Source organism: Lepidochelys kempii, chromosome 2 (assembly GCF_965140265.1).
Source record: "Lepidochelys kempii isolate rLepKem1 chromosome 2, rLepKem1.hap2, whole genome shotgun sequence".
Lineage (NCBI taxonomy): Eukaryota > Metazoa > Chordata > Testudines > Cheloniidae > Lepidochelys > Lepidochelys kempii.
The window spans coordinates 176,406,361-176,431,337 of record NC_133257.1 but is presented as its reverse complement, the minus strand read 5'-3'; the positions used below and the strand labels follow the sequence as shown (position 1 = coordinate 176,431,337).

Sequence of the window (24,977 nt, the reverse complement as noted above, 5' to 3'; positions counted from 1 at the left end):
CCGGCTGTACAGTTTTTGCCGCCCCAAGCAGTGAAAAAAACTGCCACCGCAGACGGCAAAAGGGAGAAGCTGCCGCCGATTTGCCGCTGCGGCCGGCGGGACAGAGAAACACTGCCGCCCCTTTCTAACTGTCGCCCCAAGCTCCTGCTTGGAACGCTGGTGCCTGGAGCCGGCCCTGATTCTGACACCTTAATAGCATGCTTGAACCTCCTCAAGAATACACTCCGCTATTCAGAGAAGCTAGTGTCACTGCTGCACCACTTTGAGGCATTGAGGTAGGATTTTGAAGTAGGGTCCCATTAGAAACCATGAAAATCAGATGAGTACAAAGTTGTTTTAAAGAACGGTATTTTTTAATGGTTTTTAAAACTCCCATGGCTTTTTCAGGGGAAAGAGGACATGTTGTTCCCCCAGTGAAGACCCATACAGTGTCCGTTTACATCCCTTTACTCCAAGAGCCCCAATCACATGCTCCTCATGTGAGGGGGCTTCCATGGGTACGGGAGAGAATGATTCCACTTTGGCTCTGCTTCCCTCCCCTTGATGCTTGTGCTCGTGGCCACTGGAATGGCATTTCTGTTTTTTCTATCCCCCCTGCTCTGTCCAGCTGCGGGAAGGGCAAGACAGTCCTGTAGCACTGAGATGGCAGCTCTCACCAAACACAGGTTCTGCAATAGTATTCAGTTTTCCTAAACACTGGTTTTAAATATGAATATATTTATAAGCAAATTACTTCTTTAGCTCTCTGGGGTTAAACCATTTCTCCCCTCTGATCCCAAGAACCCAGAGGGTTCTTCATGGTGCATAATTAACACCATTCCATCATGGCAGGCTGTGCACTCTGCTCTTCTTGCAGGCCATGGCATCGTGGTTTAGTTAAACTGGGCCAGCTGCCTCCCGAGCACCCCCTCATAGCCAGGGATCACTCTGCAGGTGACCTGCTTCACTTTCTCCTCTCCTCACAAATAAAATCCAAATAGGCTTTCATGAGTTCTTTGACAACAGCCCTCCTTAGGGTCTTAGTTAAAAATTAAACACAAATGTCTCCCCCCAGCCTTAGGGTAGGCACATTCCCAAACTTCCTTGGTGTCTCAGGGTCCTTTCTGCCTTACCAGGCTACCTACCAGGCCCTTCCTAGCTGAAGTAGTTCTTCTAGTCTTAGGGTCTTCCCTGCAGCAGCCTTTTTCACTTTCTATAGTCTCTTTACTGCTTCCTTTCTTTGAAGCTTCCAGCTGCTCTTTATAGGAGAATCAGCTCCTCCATACCCAGCTGGTTCTGCTAATTAATCCTAGACTCCATCCCAGGTGGCTAATTAGATGAGCGCAGGTCAGCTCCAGGCTTCCGACCCTGGAAGGGGCAGGCCACCCCATCACACTCTGTGGTTGCTCCCTCTGTTGAAAAGTGGAGGTGGATTTTCAAACCAGTCTCCGTATCCCTCCAGTCCTTATCATCTCTGGTGAGACTGCCAACAAAAATGATAATTAGTGCTAGTTGCAGTGGTGGGTTTTGTGATATAGGCATTTGTGCAATAGAAGCTAGACTGAGATCACCAACCCATTTTACACCAGTCCCAATACAGCCATCAGCTTGTAATGACTTTCATTTACTACTGACCTGAGCCAAATTAGAAGAATATACTTTTGAAGAGCCAAAAAGTTTCATATGTGATTTTGCTCCCCCTACTCTGGGGTTATTTTTTCTGATTTTCCCCTCCTACTGACTTGTACATTTCTTCAGGAGACAGAAAAGAAGTGTCTAACGAATCACAGAATCATAGAATATCAGGGTTGGAAGGGACTTCAGGAGGTCATCCATTCCAACTTCCTGCTCAAAGCAGAACCAATCCCCAACTAAATCATCCCAACCAGCAGTTCGTCAAGCCTGACCTTAGAAACCTCTAAGGAAGGAGATTCCACTACCTCCCTAGGTAACCCATTCCAGTGCTTCACCACCCTCCTAGTGAAAAGATTTTTCCTAATATCTGACCTAAACCTCCCTCACTGCAGCTTGAGACCATTACTCCTTGTTCTGTCATCTGCTACCATGGAGAACAGTCTAGATCCATCATCTTTGGAACCCCCTTTCACGTAGTTGAAAGCAGCTATCAAATCCCCCCCATTCTTCTCTTCTGTAGACTAAATAATCCCAGTTCCCTCAGCCTCTCCTCATAAAACATGTGCTCCAGCCCCCTAATCATTTTTGTTGCCCTCCGCTGGACTCATTCCAATTTTTCCACATCCTTCTTGTAGTGTAGGGCCCAAAACTGGACACAGTACTCCAGATGAGGCCTCACCAATGCCAAATAGAGGGGAATGATCACATCACTCAATCTGCTGGCAATGTTCCGACAACCGCCCAAATGCCGTTAGCCTTCTTGGCAACAAGGGCACACTGTTGACTCAAATCAAGCTTCTCTGTAACCCCTAGGTCCTTTTCTGCAGAACTGCTGCCTAGCCACTCGGTCCCTAGTCTGTAACAGTGCATGGAATTCTTCCGTCCTAAGTGCAGGACTCTGCATTTGTCCTTGTTGAACCTCAACAGATTTATTTTGGCCCAATCCCTCTGTATCCTATCCCTACCCTCCAGTGTATGTACCCTCAAGCATGAACTGAACACATTTTAAAAAAACTGCACCATCTTTGCTTAGCAATCAGAGTTCTGCAGAGATGCAACCCCATTGCGAAAATGGAAGTAATTGCACAAGACATCAAAGAACAAATATATCAACTTGTTCTGAAGTTCCAGCTTTTTAATGTGCCCACAGATTTTAGCCAGTTTTGTTTAATATTAATTTTTCAGCAGAAGAAGGGAAAAAGCATAACTCTGCCATATGCTTTGCCGAGGGTGCCCATTATCTCAAGTTGCATCAGTCATTTTGCATTAGGTCATACCTGATGTGACATGTAAAGCAACACACCCTGCCTGACACAACATTATGGGTAGTTAGTGGATCAGGTTAGTTAGAACAGTGTAGATTTTATTTTCTGCTTGCTATCTACTCACTCACACACCAGGCAGTAGCTATATTCTCAGGGCCAGCCTTCAGCACAAGTGAGACAAGCAATCCCTTTGGGTAACCTAAGTAACTTTTCTTCTAAGAAACTAAGTAATTTTCTTCATACTTTTAGAGCAATGTTTACTGGAATCAGATGACCAACAAACATCTGAGTCCATGAGTTCTTACTGGAGTCCAGATGGCTCTATAGAATGAAAAGTAAAATTACTGTATTCTAGCCGTGATTTTAAAATCTTCTTATTCCTTTTCAAATAGCCTCCATTCGTCTGTGTCCAAATCAATAAACAACCAATAAACAAATCATTTTCCTTGCTTTTTTAACCCCAAGTCTGCAGCTGGGTTTCATTGTAGTGCTGAAATCTGTGACTTCCCTTGAGCTTTGCTTAACTGATGTAGTACTGACATTGTTTCACTAAAATCACAGGCAAAATCCATCCAGCCACTTTTGAATTACAAAATAAGGGAGAGGGAACTATTTCCTGTTTGGTTGGTTAGTTTGGTTTCACTTTTTGGAAAGCCTTAAAAATTTGATAAAATTTTGTATCTCAAAAATTTCATGGTTTAGTAATTTCCTATTCGTTTAGTGCATTAGCCCTGGAGAAGGTATATAATTCACCCTCCCGATATGTGTCAGAAGCCTCACCAGCAATATGCTAATAAATATCCATTTTCTGATGTATTCTACATATACTGTCCAAAAACTACTGAGCACCTCATCCTCTGAAACAGGTCAAGACTTCATTCATTCCTCACAGAGGACTGTGGAGACCTGACATGAGCATATGCATTGTTATTTCCTTGTTAAAAATGTGCTTAAAGTTAAACAAACATGCATGTTTGCAGGATCTGGGACATAACAAGTAGCTCAACTGCTTTTCACGTAATTAGCAAAAAGAAAAGGAGTACTTGTGGCACCTTAGAGACTAACCAATTTATTTGAGCATAAGCGTTCGTGAGCTACAGCTCACTTCATCGGATGCATACTGTGGAAAATACAGAAGACATTTTATACACACAAACCATGAAAAAATGGGTGATTATCACTACAAAAGGTTTTCTCTCCCCCCACCCCACTCTCCTGCTGGTAATAGCTTATGTAAAGTGATCACTCTCCTTACAATGTGTATGATAATCAAGGTGGGCCATTTCCAGCACAAATCCAGGTTTTCTCCTCCCCACATCCCCCCCCAAAAAACCCCACTCTCCTGTTGGTAATAAATTGGTTAGTCTCTAAGGTGCCACAAGTACTCCTTTTCTTTTTGCAAATACAGACTAACACGGCTGTTACTCTGAAACCTGTCATTATGCAAGGCACATAATTAGGTTTATTGACTGTTAGGTGCTTAAAGATCAGCACGTGCATAAGTGTTTGCAGGATCTGGACGGAAAACCTCAGTCCATTGCAGCAGGATCCTGAGGCAGAAAAAAAGGTGGTAGAATTTTAACACAGAGTGTCTCAATCTTTTGGACTTTTGCTCTGCAGTGTTCTAATGAGATTCTTTGTACATTATTTATAGCCTTCACTCTGTCTTGATGAAGATTTTGTTTAGGTACAGGCCAAAGAGCTACATAAAAGTGCTAAACATACAAATTCAGAAATGAAAGGAAGTGTTCATAGGTATAAACTCCAGTAGTTTGCTACAAAAATGATGAAATTCCTGCAAAAAGCTGAGTTTGCTGGTGGAAATGGTGACACTTTGCGTTAGGTCAAACTTATGAATATCACCAGAAGAAAATTGTTGGGTTTGCACAATTGTAATTGCTTTGAATGTTTATGTTTTCTAACTCCGTTGCTTGCATATAACCCAGCACTCACTGTGCAGGTCAATTTCCATAAATCACAACAATATCAACAAGGAAAACAAGACTCAGCTCTTACTTTTATTAGCAAGTATCTATAAATGGACTACTCAAGACAGATTCAATTCACAACAGATATTCTGGCCAAAGACCTGTGTTGCTTTTTTAGCGCTGTCTATTTTTACCTGTTTGTAAAAGGCCTTTGACTGAAACGTCCCTACTGGGAACTGAATGTGATTAGAGTAGTCTAATCCTATTGGTCTAATCCTGAGGCTGCAGTAGTGACTGCAAAACAGATGGATACTGCTTCACTCCTTGAGGGGATAAGTATTCCTTCCTCCATGCCCCTCACTCACTCTAGACCCTCCCCTAGCTGGCAGTCAGGCTGTGAGCTGGAATACATCTTTTCCCATTCACTCCAATAGCAAATATTGACTGTTGTTTTCTTTGTTGATATGATTCAAGGACAGGAGATTGTTTAGCGAAGGGGTCCCTGGGAATACGTGCGGGCAGCAACTGTGGACAATACAGGCTGTGTGAGCATTTCAAGATATTCTGCTACATTTGTAAAAATTATTTACATTGTGATTTGTAGGGTATAGGTGGGATCCATGAAAGCACTTAGACACTTCAACACCATAATCAGGGAGCCTAAGTCCCAGTTTTGACTCTCTGCAGCCACGAAGGACAGAAACTTACTATGAAAGCAGAGATTCTCATGTAACCACGTGACTCCAGGAGCTGAGGCTTTAAGAAAAGCACCAAATATTGTGCGACTCACAATAAAAATTGTGAGTTAGTAACACTGAAGATAGCAAATTAATTATTCTTACAATGAATCCCTTCGGGTTATAGCTGAGGTTAAAAGTGGAGCGGTTTGTGGGCACATGTGGGAGCAATATTAACCGACATCTTCCTGCATAAAGAGTCAATTTTTATTTCAGGTTGTGATCACACAGCTGCCTTCTCTCAGCACTCTTGGAATGAATTATTCATTGCAACATCATTCAATGTGCACCTAAGGGTACCGCAGAATTCATAATCATGCTCTTTTTTATTCATAGATATGCAGCCTAAGCTGTCATCTTTGCTTCACAAAAAAAGCAGACTAGCTGCTTTTGTGTGACAGTTTGCAAATACTAGACCAACAAAAAGACATCATGCTTATTACAGCCAGTAGCAGTTACTAGCATTTTATATTGGCTGATAGGAGTTGCCTTTTGAAAGAGACCACAAAACTCATGGTCCTTCTTGCTCTTCAAAGATATAAAGGGCCAGTTTTGGGGTAATGCAAAATCATCCCATCATAGGGGTTGCAAGAAATGTTACCAGCTAAGATGAAGGGATCAGCAAGGTTACCAGCTAAGATGAAGGGGTCAGCATGAAGGGTGGCAGTAGTTAAGAATAGGGTGTAAGTTAGGATTTGGTATTGTTATATTTCCAGATCCAAATATGCCAATCTTGTCTTTAATTAAATACCTTTTAGGGCCCACATTTTCAAAAGTGATTAGTGATTCCGGATGTCTCAGTTTTTAGGGGCCCAACTAGAGACATCTTAAAGGGGCTTATTTTCAGAAGGAGAGTGCACAGCTCTTACACTCAAAAGGCCTTGTTAAGGTGTGTCAATTTGTGTGCCCTAAAACTGAGACAGCCAAAATCATTAGCCACTTTTGCGAATCTTGGCCATTGACCTTAATTGGATGAGAACCACAGCAGCAAATATTAACAAAAATGAATTGTGTTAGCACAGTAAATAGGTCATTATTTGGAAGCTACCACCAACCCCACTTTTGTTCTTGGGTTCACTCCTTTAACTCCAGCTGCAATTGGTTCCTTCTGGCAAAATTTTTTGCCAAAATGTTCCAGATCTCAAAAGTGCAATTACTCCTTACAGCCACTATAGTTCTTAAAGCATTGTACTCTGCAAGTAGAAGGAGAGTTTGGCATTTGTGGTTGGGGACCGGCAGGATGTACATTATTCTGGAAAGGGTACATGAAAGGTGCTTTGTTTGTAGGAAGTGCTGCTTGATAGGTCTGACAGAAGAGAAGATCTGAGGTTTGGAAATGAAGCTAGAAACTATGGTTGAGTTGTGAAGGAGATTTGAGCAGATGTTGAAGGGAAGGAGACAGGAGGCTGAAGGGAAAACTCAAGACTTGAAGATGCATGTTGGACAAGAGAATTGTGAGAGTAACCTGCTGGATGAGGAAAGTAGTCAGTGGAAGCATGTGACTATGAGAACAAGGCCGAGGAAAAGACTGGCCATCAAAGGAGAAATATTGCTGAGGAACAGGCTCGTTGAGGTGCAAAATGAAGGGGATAGGCAGACAGTAACAGAAGATTGGAGTGCAAGGAAGAAGAGAAGGAAAGAGTTAATGGAGGTAGCCATGGTTCGGAGCCCTAGGAGGATAGAGGATGACTTGCAGAAGATTGCAAGTAAGAACAGAAGACAAGACAATTTGCAGCCAGAAAGAACAGAAGGGGGAAGGCCAGAGAATTGCATCAACACCATCAAGAGAAGAAAAGAATGTGTTGTCTGCCGAGAGCTAAGATATGGGATGTGGACCTGAGGCTGAAGAGGCTCCTAATGGGAGCAGGAAACAATCTACTAATTGTCCTTCACATAGAAAGAAATGATACTGCTAGATTCTCCCTGGGATGCATGAAGGAAGACTACGCAAGACTGGGGAAGATGTTTAAACAAATGGAGGCTCACGTATCTTCAGTGGGATTCTACTTGTGCCTAGAGAAGAAGAGGGAAGCAAGACAAGATTATGATGATCAACAGATGGCTCAGGCAATGGTGCTGTAAGGAGGGCATTGTGGTGTTTGACCACTGGGAAGCATTCACAGAGAGAAAGGACTGCTATCATGCGATGAACTCCACCTGACTAGGGAGGGAAATTGAGTGCTGGGAAGGAAGTTGGCACAATTGATTAAGAGACCTTTAAACTAGGGAGATGCTCATCTAATTGCCACACCTGGTTCTAATGTTGAGTGGTAGGAAAATCAAGTAAGAAAGGATTCTGCAATGGAGAAAGGAACAAGAGAGGGTGGGAGAATGGACAACAAGAGGAAAGAGAGTAACAGTCAGGTAGGCAATACTAGCAGTAAAATGACTTCACCTAGTTGCGTAAGGAATCTGGGTGAAGCCAAGCAGAAACAACTAAAATGTCTCTACACCAATGCAGGAGACTGAGTAACAAAATGGAGGAAATAGAATTACTGGTGCAGGAAGTGAAACCAGGTATTATAGAGATAACGAAATATGGTGGAATAGTACTCATATACGTGTACTGGAGTACAGGTATTGAAGTTTATGTGCTGTTCAGGAAAGAGAAATAAAGGTAAAGGTGGTGGAGTAGCACTGTATTTTAATGATGAAGAAGACTAAAGAAATTAGAAGTGATGGAATGGATAAAACAGAATCTGATTGGATCAAAAATCACTTTGGGTAAGAAAGTTAACAGAGACCCTCTGGAATAGTGCTTGGGGTCTGCTACAGACCCCCAGGATCCAATCTGGATATGAATAGAGACATCTTTAATATTTAAATGAAATTAATTCTACTGTGATTATGGAAGACTTTAATTTCCCAATTGTTAAATAGCAAGGACCTCACAGAAGAACTGGTTGTAGAGGACAACCTTTGCGTGAGTGGCCATAGGTTAGTTCAGTTGAAACTAAATGGAAGAATAAATAAGAATAGGTCTGCAACTAGGACCCTGGATTTCAAAAGGGCAAACTTTAAAAAATTAAGGGAATTAGTTAGGGAAGTTGGGATTGAAGGATTCAGGGATCTGAACGTGGAGAAGGCTTGGAATTACTTTAAGTCAAAGTTGCAGAAACTATCTGGAGCCTGTATCCCAAGCAAGAGGAAAAATCATAGGGAAAGGTTGAAGATCAAACTGGATGAGCAAGCATCTCAAACAGGTTATTAAGAGAAAGCAGAAGGCCTAGAAGGAATGGAATAATGGATGGATCAGAGGCCAGAAGATGTAGGGATAAAGTGAGAACTGTCAAAAGCCAGCAGAGCTAGACCTTGCAAAGGAAACTAAAACCAATAGTAAAAGATTCTTTAGCCATATAAACTAAAAGAAAACAGGAAAAGAAGAAGTGGGACCTCTAAGTACTGAGGATGGGGTGGAGATTATAGACAATCTAAGTATGGCTCAACACCTAAATGAATATTTGCCTCAGTTTTTAAGAACAGTAATGAGAAACTTGGGGAAAGTGACAGGATGGCTAATGGAAATGAGGATATGGAAGTAGAAATTGTCACATCCATGGAGGAAGCCAGACTCAAATAGCTTAATGCGACCAAATCAGGGTGCCAAAGTAATGTCCATCCAAGAATATTAAAAGACACATGAAATCGCAAACCCAATAGCAAGGCTTTTTCATGAATCTGTGAACTCAGGGGTCATACCCTATGACTGGGAAATGCAAATATTGTACCTATATTTAAGACAGGGAAAAAAGTGATCTGAGAAACTACAGGCCTGTTAGTTTGACCTCAATTGTATGCAAGGTTTCAGAACACATTTTGAAAGACAGAGTAATTAAAGACGTAAAGGTAATTGGGATAAACTATAACATGGTTTTACAAAAGGTAGATCGTGCCAGACCAACCTGATCTCTTTTTTGAAGAAGTTAACCAATTTTCTAGACAAAGGAAATGCAATGGATTTAATCTACCTGTATTTCAGTAAAACCTTTGATACAGTTCCACATAGGAAATTATTAGTTAAATTGGAGAAGATGGGGATTAATATGAGAATTGAAAGGTAAGTAAGGAACTAGTTAAAGGGGAGACTATGTGCTGACAGGTCAACTGTCAGGCTGGAGGGAGATTGCGAGTGGAGTTCCTCAAGGATTGGTTTTGGGACAAAAAGGGAGAATGTGTTGATAAAATTTGCAGATGATACAAAATTTGGGAGGTATTTCTGGAAGAGAAGAGGACCAGAATATCATACAAGAAGATTTGGAGAACCTTGAAAATTGGAGTAATGGGATGAAATTTAATAGTGCAAAATGCAAGGTCATGCACTTAGGGACTAACAACAAAAAAATTTTGCTGAAAGCTGGGGATTTATCAGTTGCAAATGACAGAGGAAGAGAAAGACCTGGATATTGGTCAATCAAAGGATGACTATGAGCCGCCAATGTGATGTGGCTGTGAAAAAGGCTAATGCAATCCTAGGGTACATCAGGGGAGGTATTTCCAGTAGAGATGGGTGAGTGCTATTACCATTATACTAGGCACTTGTGAGACTTTGTCTGGAATACTGTGTGCAATTCTGGTCTCCCATGTTTAAGAAAAATGAATTCAAACTGAAACAGGTGCAAAGAAGGGTTACTAGGGTGATCAAAGGAATGGAGAACCTACCTTATAAAGGAGACTTAAGGACCTTGGCTTATTTAACCTAACAAAACAAAGATTGAGGGGAGATATAATTGCTTTCTAAAAATACATCAGTGAGGGAGAACAGTTATTTAAGTTACGGGCCACCAACAAGTTTAGACTTGAAATTAGAGGAAGGTTTCTAACTGTCAGAGGAGTGAAATTTTGGAACAGCCTTCCAAGGGAGCAGTGGGGGCAAAAAATCTAACTTGTTTCAAGACTGAGCTTGATAAGTTTATGGAGAAGACGATAAAATGATATTGTATACAGTGGCATGTGGCCCATCCGCTACTGCTATTAGCAAATATCTTTAAAAGCCAGAGATGGGAATCTAGATGGGGAGGGTGCTGAGTTACTACAGAGAATTGTTTCCCAGGTGTCTGGCTGGTGGGTCTTGCTCACAAGCTCAGCATCTAATTGATTGCCATATTAGGGAGGTAGGGAAGGAATTTTCCCCCAGATCAGATTAACGGAAACCTTGGGGCGGGGGGGGTTCACCTTTCTCTGCAGCATGGGGCACAGGTTCCTTGCTGGTTTAAACTAGAGTAAATGGTGGATTCTCTGTAACTTGAAGTCTTTAAATCATGATTTGAGGACTTCAGTAACTCAGCCAGAGGTTATGGGCCTATTACAGGAGTGAGTGGGTGAGGTTCTGCGGCTTGTGATGTGTAGGTTTTCGGACTAGATGGTCTTCTTGCCTTAAAGTCTATGAGTCAGAAGAGGCCCTCTGTACGACAAATACAGTCATGCCAGGGGATCAGACTATGGCATGGTTGTCCCCTAACATGATCAAAATATTGTTTGATAGATTGGACTTCACCGTATCTTAACTTTTTCTCAGACCAGTGCCTGTCCTTGCAAATAGAGTTACTTCCCTGAGTTGCTTTCAACACACCTTACCCAACACAATAATGGCCCAGATCCTCAGAGGTATTTAGGCTCCTAACTTCATTGCCTACCCTTGCAAAGCTACTGCTAATGCGCCTGTACAACGTTAACTTTTCTCCTTGAATAAAAATGGAACTATCAGGATTGGTTCCACTCCAAAGTCAAAGAAATATATTTTCATGTTAATTCTGATTTACGTCAGATTTACACAATATCACAAAGGGTTAACGACGAGGGGATCATTTAAATCATTAATGCAGTTTGTACTTTCCATTTAAGAATGATTGATCTTTATTTTGCATGTGTGCATACATGTTCTACTCCTTGGAGATGTTTTTGTATTGGAAGTGTCAACAGCCTAATCATTTACAACTTTATTAAATGACAAATTGAGGCATTTACTATAATGTCATTCATCTACTGGTTAATTCCCCTGTTCTGAATTCCTTATGAGTGTCATGGAGCAGCCAGTTGCCTTGGGGCTATATCAAGCGGTTACAATAGTAATAATAATAACAAAGAATTATACAATTTTCAATATGCCTGGAATACTGCTGATCTCTGCTTTGCAAAACTTACTCTCTTCTCTAATATATTGCAGAAAATGTGTAGAAAGTGTGGACAAAAATATGTACTAGCACTTCTTTTAGTTTTATTTCTCTGCTTATTTGCAATTCTTGCCATAGGCACACTGCAGCTTTGCTGATCAAACATCCTGGCTGCTCACGTGTGAGTAACTTGAAGACCTCATTGTCAGACGTGCAGCTCCTTTTGACTTCATTAGAAGTTGTGCGTACTCAGGCTCTAATTCAGCAAAGTACTTAAGTCTGCGCTTAACTTCAAGCCTTAATAACCTGGATTGCCATTGACAGTGGGAGTGTTAGATAATTATTTCAGGCACCTTAGGACTCATTTAATACACTACTTTGATACTGTGTGGACAGTGGCCTTTTAGGTAAAATCAAGCAACAGTCCCATGTTCATTCAAAGCCATTTATACACCGCCATGAGATTCCCTCCCTTTGTTTATAACTCACTAAAAGCAGTAAATCCACTTGGAGCAGAGGTGCAGTGGGGCAAGTCACCATCCACTCCCACACTGGTAGGAATCCAGAGTTAGGCTGAACTGCCCCAGAAGTGAATTCCAATATCCAGGAAAGGGCAAGGGCAACTCCACCAGGAGACGTGCTATTGGGTATTCCTCCTGGGCAGTGTCTGCTGTTAGGGCACCGACTGAGCCTCGACTGTTTTTCAAAACTCTCCTTCACAGGGGCCAACGTCCCCTCTGGTGCAGCTGCCCTGATTGTCTTAGGGATGGAAAGTGTGCATGCTCTCCAGCTTGAAATTTACCCCCCCCCCACTCTCAAGTTTGCATTTAGCACTGTCCAAATGCTTTTTACAGTGCTATGTACACATGTAAACTTGATTGAAAAATATGTAGCTGAGCACCCTTCTCTTTGAGATCACTGACTCAGATCTCAGAGAATTAATAATATCTGATGACTCTTGGGGGGCCAGTGTGAAATAAGTTGATAGTATCACTCTGGTTCCTAGACAATGGTCCACGGCACAAAAGCACCACCACAATTGGCACGGTCACTGACGTTGCAGTCTTGGCAAAGAGATGAAACACTGAAGGGGCATGAAAACAAATCTCTCTGCTCTGGAGTTGTCCTGCCAATTCAGGGCTGAGGCACACTGTGGAGGCAGGTGATGTGGAGGTTGTGTTTCTGCCTGTTCTGTACCTGTCCGTTGGATAAAATGAAAACTACAGACTCTCGGGTGGTGAAGCCAACACCTCGAATTGGGGTAGCATGGGAGACATGATGGATTTGTGAGTAAATTGCTATCATCATTTTTCACACTTCCAAAAGCAATGTTCTTGGACAATATTATACTATTATTACTATATATCTTACACCTAGATATTCACATTGTTTGTCAGCAGAATTGTATTTACTTGCAACTTCTTTTTTCTTTTTTTTCTGAAAGTAAGGGCTTCACTGGGACTGAATTTGTGGAGAAATGCAAAATTTGGCCCAATGTGTTTGGGTCAATTATAATTTTTAGGACAGAGACTGCTACTGTGATATTTGTTTGTAAAATGCTTACCACAATGGAGTTCTGATGAGGGCTGTGGAGCATTACTGGAGTGTAAATAACAAATGTATTGATGTGCATAATTCCTGCTAGTATCCACTCCCTGCAAACTGTAGAGGCCTGATCCTTCAAAGTTTCAGCATTTCCTGTGAGTTGCTCCTACTCAGCCTCTCTGACTCAGGGCTCTGTATCTTACAGGTTTGGACGCTGGGATCCAAGAGCACATTTTAATAGAGGTCTTGTCTGTACAGTAGTTTAGTGCATGGTAAGATGGGGTGTGAATCTACAGTACACCATGCACTAAGTGGACAGTGCTACCGCACACTAACAGTTCTACAGTGCGCTGTGATCTCCCTTTTCAATTAGCAGTAGGTCAAAGCACACTACGGAACTTTTTGTGCAGGGGCGGCATGATCCGTGTGTACAGTTACTACGTGTCCGGCCAGAGTGCTGTTGACTTGCACGCTGGCTTGCCACACACTAAATCACCACGTAGACATGCCGTGAATATCTTCTTGCCCTTATATGTATAGACAGATGGAGAATATCTTATTGCCCTTATATAAATCCATGGTATGCCCACATCTTGAATACTGTATACAGATGTGGTCTCCTCATCTCAAAAAAGATATACTGGCATTAGAAAAGGTTCCGAGAAGGGCAACTAAAATGATTAGAGGGGTTGGAATGAGTCCCATATGAGGGGAGATTAAAGAAACTAGGACTTTTCAGCCTGGAAAAGAGGAGACTAAGGGGGGATATGATAGAAGTATATAAAATCATGAGTGATGTGGAGAAAGTGAATAAGGAAAAGTTATTTACTTGTTCCCATAATATAAGAAATAGGGGCCACCAAATGAAATTAATGGGCAGCAGGTTTAAAACAAATAAAAGGAAGTTCTTCTTCACACTGCGCACAGTCAACCTGTGGAACTCCTTGCCTGAGGAGGTTGTGAAAGCTAGGACTATAACAGGGTTTAAAAGAGAACTAGATAAATTCATGGAGGTTAAGTCCATTAATGGCTATTAGCCAGAATGGGTAAGGAATGGTGTCCCTAGCCTCTGTTTGTCAGAGGGTGGAGCTGGATGGCAGGAGAGAGATCACTTGATCGTTACCTGTTAGGTTCACTCCCTCTGGGGCACCTGACATTGGCCACTGTCGGCAGACAGGATACTAGGCTGGATGGACCTTTGGTCTGACTCAGTATGGTCATTCTTATGTTCTTATGTTCCCTTAGTATTGGTTTTGTCCTGGTTCTATGAACCTGCTTCCTGTTGTGTTAGTAAACTTGAACTTCACATGCCTAAGCCACTTATTCCATGTTCTTTTTATTATCATAGCAGTTCAGCTTTGTTTCCGTTCCCACGGATGTTCTGGAAATAGAAGTTAAGGACAAGTTTGCAAAGAGCCGGCCGATCATTAAACGCTTCTTGGGGAAACTTTCCATGCCAGTGCAACGCCTGCTGGAGAGACATGCTATAGGGTAAATCTGTTATCTGTGTGACTTTTATGTTACTGAAGGCTCACACTGCCACTGTGAAAAGGAGAGCAAAGTCCATGGCTGAAACAGCATGATATAGTCAAATAATCTTGCTCAAATGAAATTACTTACTTGACAGGGATTTGTCTGATTAATGATGCTGGTTTAAGTTAGAATTTACTTCCTTGTTATAAACTTAGGACTCTCTAGTAAAAGTCCTTGCTGAGTGCAATGGTTTTGTTTTCTGATGAGTCCCAAACCTTGCTTTATTTTGTCTCTACACATGGTTCTTTGAAGCAAGCAAACTCAGTGAAAGACATATCTACAAGTATGGAGACAACAAATACACAATCCCCAGGTTTACATGAATACTAGAATAATCTCATTTATTCAAGTTATAAATGTACATAAAACTACCCTGGGAGCATATGCAGCACCAAATGGAAATTAAAATGTGCTTCTCCAGAAGGCATACAGATTTAACACTCTTCACGCTCAGTAGTTTTACAAACATTGACTAAGCTTCAGATGGGGGCAATGAGCAGATCATCTTTTTTCTAGTTTCACTCTTCTCTGAGTGGGGCTGTGGGACTTTTGGATAAAGTGTGTCTTCAAGAGGGACTGGAAGAAAGAAAGGGTGCAGGCATCATGACTGCCCAGGGATGTGCTCTAGGTGTATCAACGGCATGGAAACAGGAGTGGGAGGAAGACATGAAGGGGCAGTCAGCTGAGTAGCTCGAAGGGCGAAGAAGAGAGCAGAAATGAAGCAAGAACAGAGAAGCAGGTACGGGGAGTCAGGCTGTACAGGACTTTGAAGGCAAAGACAAAGAGCTTGAATTTGATACAGAAGGAAAGGGAAAGGAAATGCAGGGATCTGAAGAGGAGTTTGACATGGTCAGATCATCAGGCAGGGAAGACTTGCCACCACATATATCCCAGCAGACCTGGGTTACTAACTTAACTGAATCTTTGCACTGTAGTTGGAGACATTAGCCCCCCGCTTCCCAGCTATTCCTTCCCTCATGCTCTCAAACATGCCCGCACTGCAGGTTGAAATAATACAGTGTGAATCACCTTTGAAAATGTCAGGTGTTTGTGAAGGATACAGCAGCTTTCTCCATTCGCTGTAGATAGTGGATGAGTTTACAATCTCTGTAACAGTACTTGCTTTCTTACAGGGACAGGGTTGTCAGCTACACTCTGGGACGTAGGCTTCCAACAGATCACGTCAGCGGTCAGCTGCAGTTTCGGTTTGAGATAACTTCTTCTATCCATCCAGGTATTGGCTTCTTCAGTAATGCCTTATTTACAGAGAGCTGAATTTTTTGTTTACATTCTTTTCACCTACAGAGGCTTGAATTCTTTTAGGGCTAGACTGGGCCTTTAGGCAGGGTCATGAGCAAAGGATAGTACATAAGCTACCCCCCATGGCAGAAGCACAATCCCTGCCCTGCTTTCCCTTTGCTCCTAGAGTGTGAAGTCATTTACTACTGGCCTACACTATTAAAGGATCATCTCCTCCCATAGAATGACTCCGGGAGAGTTAAGGTTCTTCACACTCCCACATCACCTACTCCAGGCAGGGAGTAGCTCTGCTTACTCCTATCTACCCAGATCCAAGGTGTGCTTAGCCCACATAGGTATATAAGGGTGGGAGGAGATTCTGGTCATGCTTACTCCCTTTCACAGGGTACATATTCCAAGTCACAGTCTTGTCCACTAATAAGAATTTATTGGCAGCCAGTCTGTAAAAATGCTTTTTCTGCTGTGTATTCCACATAGCTCACCACTGAGAATCCATTACGTCAATATCAGAATAGCATAGAGAGATATTGTTGTTGAATCAGGACCTTTCTGAATATCAGCAAGGACTCACATTAAGCATTACTTCTTCCACTGGCCGCAAAAAAAAATAGCACCATATAGAGTTTCTGATTGTGTCATATCCAACCTTCAGGCACACCAAGTTTTTGCTTTACCCGGTACACATGGTTTTAGACTGATTTAGTTCTTGTGTTCATGACTGTTGTCGGCGGGGGGAAGGGAGAAGGTATTTTCCAGATCATAACAAATTTTAAGTGAGAAATGATGGCAACATCATAATAGCAAAATAAATAAACAGATAATAATACACAACAAGACAGAGAAAGGGAAACCATGGGATGGAGGAAGAAATTGTTATCACGGTTTTAGATCTCAGCTTTCCAGCAGGACTTAACCTTTTACATGCTGTATTTAATCCATCAATATAAGTATCTTGCTTCTGTGATTAACTATGTTTTGTTATTTGCACAGAGGCCTGTGGGTTTGAGTACCCTATGAATAAAATGTTCATTAGGGGGAGTAGAGCTGCTTGGAAATTTTCTGATCTTGACATTTTTCCATGAAAATTTTCAGAAAAAAATGTTCTCATTTTTTGGCCTGTTCTAGTTATTAGGCAGTCCTGTAATGATGGTGCCACCTTGATGCTAGATTTCAGTGTGAGGATCCAATGGTACTGCCCAGGGAATCTTTCTGTCCCTCTGTAACAGAGCCCCTGTCAGGCTATGAGTGCTTACTTTGAAAGGAAATAGTTATATTAGTAGTTGGAAAATGTGATCCCTGCTTGTGCAACCCTTTCTCACCTTCAGGGTACAACTGGGCCAGTTGGGGAGTGGTGAAAGCACGTTGGTTGCAACTAGGAGCCTCAGGTTTTATGTCAGGTAGGGAGTAACCCCTGGGAGGAGGTGGGGTGGGCAAGAGTAATGTCAGAAGATGTGTGTGTTGGGGAGGGGATTCCTTCCTCCCAGTAGGGTAGGGTGGAAGTGGAAATGGGGTTCAGTTCCCCTCTTTGGAGAAGTATTAGGTGTGGGTTGGAGTAGCAGTAATGGGATGTGGGGGGCTGGGAGCAATGGTTGAACCCTTTCTATAAGAATGTGTCCTGGATGGGGATTCCCAGGAAGGAGGAGTCCTGGCACAGGTTGCAGCAGGGAGAGCAGTGTACACACTACCGGGATTAGGCCGCCAATTGTTACACACATTGTTCAGATATTTCCTAGTGAAAAATCAAGACGTCTCAGAATCTGTTTAATCACCTATCTGTGTAACACGATAATGTATGGTTTTAATTTTCTTGGATTTCTGTGGATGCTTGTGCTCCCACAACCTCTGCCCCTGATTCAGTAAATGCCTCTTGTTAGAGGACAAGGTGAGTGAGGTAATATCTTTTATTGGACCAACTTCTGTAGGTGAGAGAGACACACTTTCAAGCTTACACAGAGCTCTTCTCTGGGTCTGGTAAAGGTACTCAGAGTGTCACAGCTAAATACCCAGTGGAACAGACTGTTTAGCATAAGTAGTTAACACATATTGTAAGAGACCATTCAAGGTGAAGTGGCCAGTTAACACCTCTGCAGTCATAGGACAAAAAAGGGGGGATAGTGGGCCACAGAGAGATGTAATAAACCATAAATCCCATCTCTTTATTCAGTCCATGATTTTTAGTGTCTAGCAACATTATGAATTTAAGCTCCCAGGCTTGTCTTTTGAAAGTGTGTGCAGGTTCCCTATGAGGATGAGGACTGAGATGTCAGATATGAAGTGATTGTTTTGTGAAAAGTGTTCACCCATGGGTGAATATGGTGTTTTTGTCTTTTTATCGTTTTCCTGTGTGAGTTTATTTGAGAGTGTGGTGATTTTCTGGTTTTACCCACATAGTTGTTACTGGGGCATTTAGTGCACCGGATGAAATACACCGCATGTTGTGATAGGCACTTGTAGGACCCATGGATCTTGAAAGGTATCTTGTGGAGATGGGTATCTATCATTGTGGCAGTGGAATAATTTCTTTTCTTGTTGCACGCAGATGATGAAGAAGTCTCCATTAGTGCAGATCCTGAGTCAGCTGAACTGCAGGAAAGCCCTGTGAACAGTGCTGCAGAGGAAATCCTTGGTGAGCCTCCCTGCACCGACACAGTGACCTCAGAAAGTACAGCTCCAGAGCAGCTAAATGGATGCAATGTGAATGGTGTCAATGTTGATAGCCCTGGGGAAGTCAACCAGAACAGCTTAAATGAAGAGCGAGCAGGAAATAGGGAGGTTGATGCAGGGCCAGCAGATGCTATTGAGTCCTTGGAATCCATCCCAGGGGAAGTGCTGCCTTCCCTGAGCGCTATGGACCTCTCTGAGCAACTGGCTCTGCTGGCTTGCACGCCTCCTCTGGAGACTGAAGTTAGGGAAAATAATAAAGTCAATTCTGTTACTCAGGGACACGACGACTTCTTTACCAGCATAGAAGCACTAGATATTGATGAGGTGAGTGCAGACATACAGACTGTCAAGGACGTAGAGAAAATTCAGGATGAGGAAGGGGCTTCAGCCCAGGAGGAGGAAGACAATAAGCTGCAGCTAAGAACAACAGGGAAGAGGAAAAACAGGCCCTGCTCCCTGCCTGTGTCTGAACTGGAGACGGTGATCGCATCAGCATGTGGTGAGCCTGAGACCCCTCGCACACACTACATACGGATCCACAATCTGCTTCACAGCCTGCCCTCAGCACAGATGAGTAGTGATGGAGAGGAGGAGCAGGGAGGCGGCGAGAATGACGAAGAGTCGACAGTCCAGGAAGCGTCAGAGAAGGATGTGGTTAGCGAGTCTGAGACGCTAGCGGCAGATCCTCCTCCTGAAAGTGGAACTGATGAGTATTTCAGCCGGGGGACTGTGCCCCGCAGCACCTCGATTGAGCACCTTTCAGACTTAAATGAGCAGCTGTTGGATGGGGAACATCCCATGACTGGAAGCGAGAGTGAATCAAGTTCCAGACCGTATGGGGACAATGAGTGCGACACCTCTTGCTACAGCACGTCCTGCTACAGTACGTCCTGCTACAGTACATCTTGCTACAGCACGTCCTGCTACAGCCCGTCCTGTTACGACAGTAACAATCGCTTTTCCAGCCATACCCGTTTCTCCTCTGTTGACAGTGCAAAGATTTCTGAGAGCACGGTCTTTTCCTCACAGGATGATGAGGAAGAGGAAAACAGTGCCTTTGAGTCAGTGCCAGATTCAGTGCAAAGCCCTGAACTGGACAGGGAGCAAGTGGATGTCTCCGCCCAGTGGCCAGATGAACTCGTAGCTCATGGTGGGAATCCACAAAGAGCAACAGAAACTCTAGAGTCCCCAGTAGCAGGTCCGAGCAACAGAAGAGAAGGTTAGATTCTGAGATTCAATATGCAGAACAACCTTGATTATCTGGATGTCAGCAGAGGCATTAGATAATTCAAGTTGCAGATAAAAAAGGAATTCTCAGTATTATTAATAAATATATGGGAGACGTGACCTGTATTAGGTATTGGGGGGGTTGGATAATTGAGGCTGTGCTGAAAAAAACAAATCAGAGATCAGCATTTCTATCGTCAGTTTCTGTTAAATAGTATAATAATAAATCAAGCATCTTACACATCCGGTCAAAATTAAGATCACCAGTTCTACCAGTCTGACCCTTCTTCCAAGGGATTTTTCAGTGTTACATATCTTGTGTGCTACCGTGTGTCTTACAAGTGACAAGAAGATCTGTGTGTGTTTATGAAGGGTCAGATCCTGAACTGGTGTAAATCAACTGATTTACAGCAACTGAGGATCTGGCCCAATATGTGTGTGTATGTAATATATATACAATCCATACACACAGAGAGTATATTATGGAGAAGTCCTAGTATTTTCTAGTTTAGGTTGAGTCCACTTTCTGTTATAAACCCAATTTACTAACCTTGTCCCCCTACATTCACCCAAATCAACCTCAGATTTCACTTGCGACAGATTGTATTTCCTTGGATGCATAACTATCAAATACAGTTCCTATCACCACATGTCTCTGTAGGTATACTGCATATAGAGATATATTGTTGTCTGTTTATGCTGTCATCATAGTTGTTTAGTTCTTTTTATTCTTGGACACTTCAATTCCTTGTGTTCAGTTCCTCCCTGGCGTCACTCAGTTTACTCCAGTGAGTTCAATCACTTGTCTTTTCTTCAGCTTGTGTACTGATTATTTGAGACTGAAGAAGTACAGGTTCAGATGCTTGGCTACAGTCACAGAGCGTGCAGGAAAGGGGAAAAGAGGGGTTGTAAAGGTAGTCCTTGGGTCCCCCAATCTTGTGCTAGAATGTTCCTCCAGCCTGAGTTACACTAGCTGCTCACCATGGCTGCACGAGGGATCACCGGCCCCAGCCATACAATCCTTCCCCCAGCCACATCCCCTACTCCAACAGAAATAGCAGCGGTGCATGAGTAACTGTGCCACCAGAGGATCTCCCTACCCTGGCATGGTCCTGGATATGCCAGTTTTGGGCCTCCTTCCAAACATTTATGTACTGCATACCCTTAATTATTTGCTCTGTAGTGCAGGATCTAGTCCAAAGAATCAAAATTCCCAGAACTACACAGCAACAGAGATGAGAGAAACACTCAGTAACATGGGCACTCTTCACTGTACATGAGGCTCTTTTGGTATAGACAGTATTCGTGTGTGTGTGTGTGCAGAAGGGTGCACGTGTGGCTTTTTTATTTGTTTTGTGGTGTGTGTACATACAGAGAAAGAGAACAGAGTTTGTGCCCTCAGAAAAATGGATTCAGCAGTACTCTGATATTAAGCTTCAGATTTCTGGAGATGTCTCTTGAGTATATTTAAAGGGCACTGTAGAATGTTCACTGTGGCTTTACTTTTGCTAGTAGAGAGAGAATACAAGAGAAGGACAGCATTACTGGTTAGTTCACCATGATCTTCTAATATTGTGTGAGATGTTTCAATAGTTGATCACATTGTTTAATTTATTTGGTGGTTATTAAAAGTACAGTAGATATGGTCGCCTTCATCTGCTCCAGGTGACTGACACCCCATGCTTCAGCTGGCTTGACGTAACTAACTTGACTAGGGGGAGTCAATTATGGTGAGGTAAGTAAAGAAATACAGATTGATAATCTGGCAATTGGTGACAACTGTAGCAACAGGAAAATTTAACCATTATTACAGATGTGTTTGCAGCACTGCATAGTAATTTAAAATAATTCTACTTTGTATTCAAAGAGGGGGGACATGTAACTGTGAGATGTGTCTATACACTTATTAGAGGCTTTAATGAAGACATTTCAGAGGGGTGTGATATCATCAGAGCACCCAGGTGCGTGTGTAACTTTACCTACATTTTGTCCAGGTAATTTTTTTCATTAGTGAATGGTGCAAGTTTTTTTGTTGTTTTTTTTTACAAAAAAAAGTGTATTAAATTCACATATAAAATTCCCTTCTGCCTTTCCATGTAACATTTATATTCTATATATTGGCAGTTTAAGGGGGAATATATTTTAGATAACTTTTTTAAATTTATACTTAGATGGCAAGATATAGCTCGTTTTTATAGAGTGGTAAGATTTAGACATGAAAGGTGGCTAAACCAATCAACATTATTTGTATGGTTCTGTCCTGTTTTTCTTTTTTTAAATACAGTGGTATAATTTTCTGGCAATATCACAAGCATTAAAGACCACTTTGTTTCTAAGCTTACCTTGGATTTTAACTGTATCTGTTTTATACCCGGGGCAAATTATTTATGCTTTCTGGAGTTGAAGGTTTCAGTAGGAAAACTATTGTCACGCAGCTTGAAAAAGTGACCAGCAGTGGGAAACAGTATATAATTCTCAAAAAGAAAAGGAGGACTTGTGGCACCTTAGAGACTAACCAATTTATTTGAGCATGAGCTTTCGTGAGCTACAAAGATTTTAAGAAAGGACTGGGGCAAATATTCTCTGAATTCTAGTACCCATGAAGTGCAAAAGTATGGGTTCCAAGTGCTCACATTCAGTTCTAACATAAGGAATAATGTGTCCTCCACACAATAAGGTTGTAGTTCCTGAAAGGATTCTAGTGACGTCACAAATGCTGAGTAATTTATTCACATCACCAGGACACCAGGATGGATATATGTACAGTTTTCATTTGGATGTATGTATATAGGTACATATTTAATACAAAACAGTGTTCAAAAAATCTTCCTCTGCCTCATCTACAGTATCTCTCAGTCTCTTCTTCTCTTTCTGTACTTCAGGTCTCCCCCCTCTTTATCTCAGGTTCCTTCTTTCCTGTGTCTTCTTATCTTTTGCTCTCCTCACCCCACCTCTCTCCTATGTTTTTGGTCCTTCTCTCACTCTCCCCACCTTCCACTCAAACTTGACAGTTTGAATTTTGAACTGTTTATATTCTAGTTTCCATGACTTTAAAAGTACAGCAGATGCATGCCTTCTGCATTGCAGGGACTGCAAAATCCTGCCACACCACTTCACATACACTCTTGTGGATTTGCTCTAAAGGAGGCTTTTGTAATAGCAAAGAAAGTAGCTCTCGGCATTTAGCTGGAGTGAATGCAAGGTTGGAGCTGGGATTTTTGTATGGTCCTTCCAAGTTCCTGCAGGAACTCCCAAAACCCTGCACTTGGTAGCATTTATGAAGTACTTCTCAGACATCAATCCTGATTCTCCTCACTTACATTGGTGTAAATCTAGAATAAATGAGTCCAGAATCTATCCCATCATTTCTTATTATGTGCTCAAGCCCAAGATCGGATCCTTGTCTGCATTATTTTAATAATTCTTTGCCATGTAAGTTAGTAAAACCATGCCTGGACATATGAATAAGCCATAGCAGCTAATACACCAGGTGGTTGCCTGCCCTGTTTTTTTTGGTTTGTTTGTTTGTTTTTGTTGTGTTTTTTTTTCAGTTCTTTTAGTAACTTGTTTTACAGTAGTGCATTTTAAACCACTTTTTGCCAAAACACTGAATGAATATGAATATCTTGAATATCTTGTCCATAGGTGATTGTCCTTTACTCCATAATTCTCAGCCAGTCAGCCAGCTTCCTTCCCTGAGGCCTGACCACCATCACTATCCAACTATTGATGAGCCTCTTCCACCAAGTAAGCTTTAGTTTTTTAAATGTATTATTTTTTTCAACCTTTCCTGTTAACCTAAAACAGTGTACAGGTCAGTATGTCTCTAAATAATCTCCTCATCCCCTGCATCCACCTTGTTCCAAACCCACTTAATGTGCCCTTTTATTTTCCTTATTTGGTCCTTACTGTAGGTGTCACCATGTCATCTTGGGCAAGACACACAACTGCTCTGTGCCTCAGTTTCCCCATCTATACAATGGGGATAATAACACTTCAGTGTCTCAGAGGAGTGTTGTGAGGTGGTAAAAGTGTTTTGAGCTCCTCCAATGAAAGACTGTGTGTATTGTAAGGGCAAAGTAGTCTTATTGTCTTTAATGTTTGTCCTCTAGCCTAATCGTTGCATCCCTGTGGCACATTATGGGTATGTCTACACAGAGTCTCAGAGCCCAGGTCAAGTGTGGTGGGCTTGCGGAGCTCATGCTGTGGGGCTAAAAGTAGTAATGTAGACAACTGGGTTCAGGCTGTAACCCTGCAAGCCTGAATCAATTGACCTGGGCTCTGAGTCTTACTGCCATGGGTAATTTTTTGCTGTGTAGACATACCCTGTGTCAGCTTCAAAGACAGCTTGGGATGCTGTCTTGTCCTTGCAGCCTTGCTTGCAATGCCAGGCATTCTCAAAATCAGGATTCTCTTTTGAAAAATTGAGACAGGTAGCAATTTTTAATCAGAGTGATAAGAGGAGAAGACAGGGACAAGGTAGGTCACATTCTAGTGATGTCACATTTCAATTGCAGTGCCCCCTCTAACAGTTAATGTGAGGGTCTCTGCTCTGAAGCAGAGTGACTGACGTATGGACCTACAGCTCTCTCTATCCGAATGTTTTTGTGCTTCCATATAAGAGCACTTCTGCACTTTACTGGGGAGGATTTCATAGCTTTTAACTTTTTGCATTAGCGTTATTTGTCCAGTAGAGCGCACTCTCTGCCCTACAACACATAGTGTATCATCTTTCGAGTTTAGCACATGATTTAACAGGAAAAAATGCTCAGCATCTTGAAAACTAACCAGGCTTAAAAACAAATCTATTTTCTTCTGAGGCTGAGTAAAGAATGTAGCTATTTGGCCTATGGTGTCCTTAATTTAAAAAAATCATTTATGCACCAAGTTGTTAGTATTTCCTAAACTGAAAATTCCACTCGATGCTGGCATCAGTTATACAGTAGTGGTGAATGATCCAACTGCCTTCAGCCCCATGAAGTCTTATTAGGGGCACTGTGTGGCCTACCAGTGAATGATGAATTAGGAACAATTACATCTGTAATAAGTAAATATTTCTCTTCCCCCTAATCTTACCTCACCACTTTGTGAAGG

At 42.1% G+C, this 24,977-nt stretch overlaps 1 protein-coding gene across 6 annotated transcripts in view; it reads left to right on the top strand.

Moving 5' to 3' along the window:
• The window catches only part of HECW1 (HECT, C2 and WW domain containing E3 ubiquitin protein ligase 1), a 353,016-nt gene that overhangs the window by 227,216 nt on the left and 100,823 nt on the right, over nt 1-24,977 (top strand). For 3 of the 6 annotated variants that reach the window (XR_012157436.1, XM_073332820.1, XM_073332819.1), the window contains 4 exons: nt 14,548-14,690; nt 15,866-15,966; nt 18,532-19,875; nt 23,529-23,630. Coding sequence is in view for 5 of the 6 variants with exons in the window: in XM_073332820.1 (XP_073188921.1) it covers nt 14,548-14,690; nt 15,866-15,966; nt 18,532-19,875; nt 23,529-23,630 (1,690 nt within the window). In the remaining variant the exon portion in view is untranslated. The remainder of the gene's footprint in view (nt 1-14,547; nt 14,691-15,865; nt 15,967-18,531; nt 19,876-23,528; nt 23,631-24,977) is intronic. The other 3 variants (XM_073332821.1, XM_073332823.1, XM_073332822.1) reach the window with 3 other exon arrangements.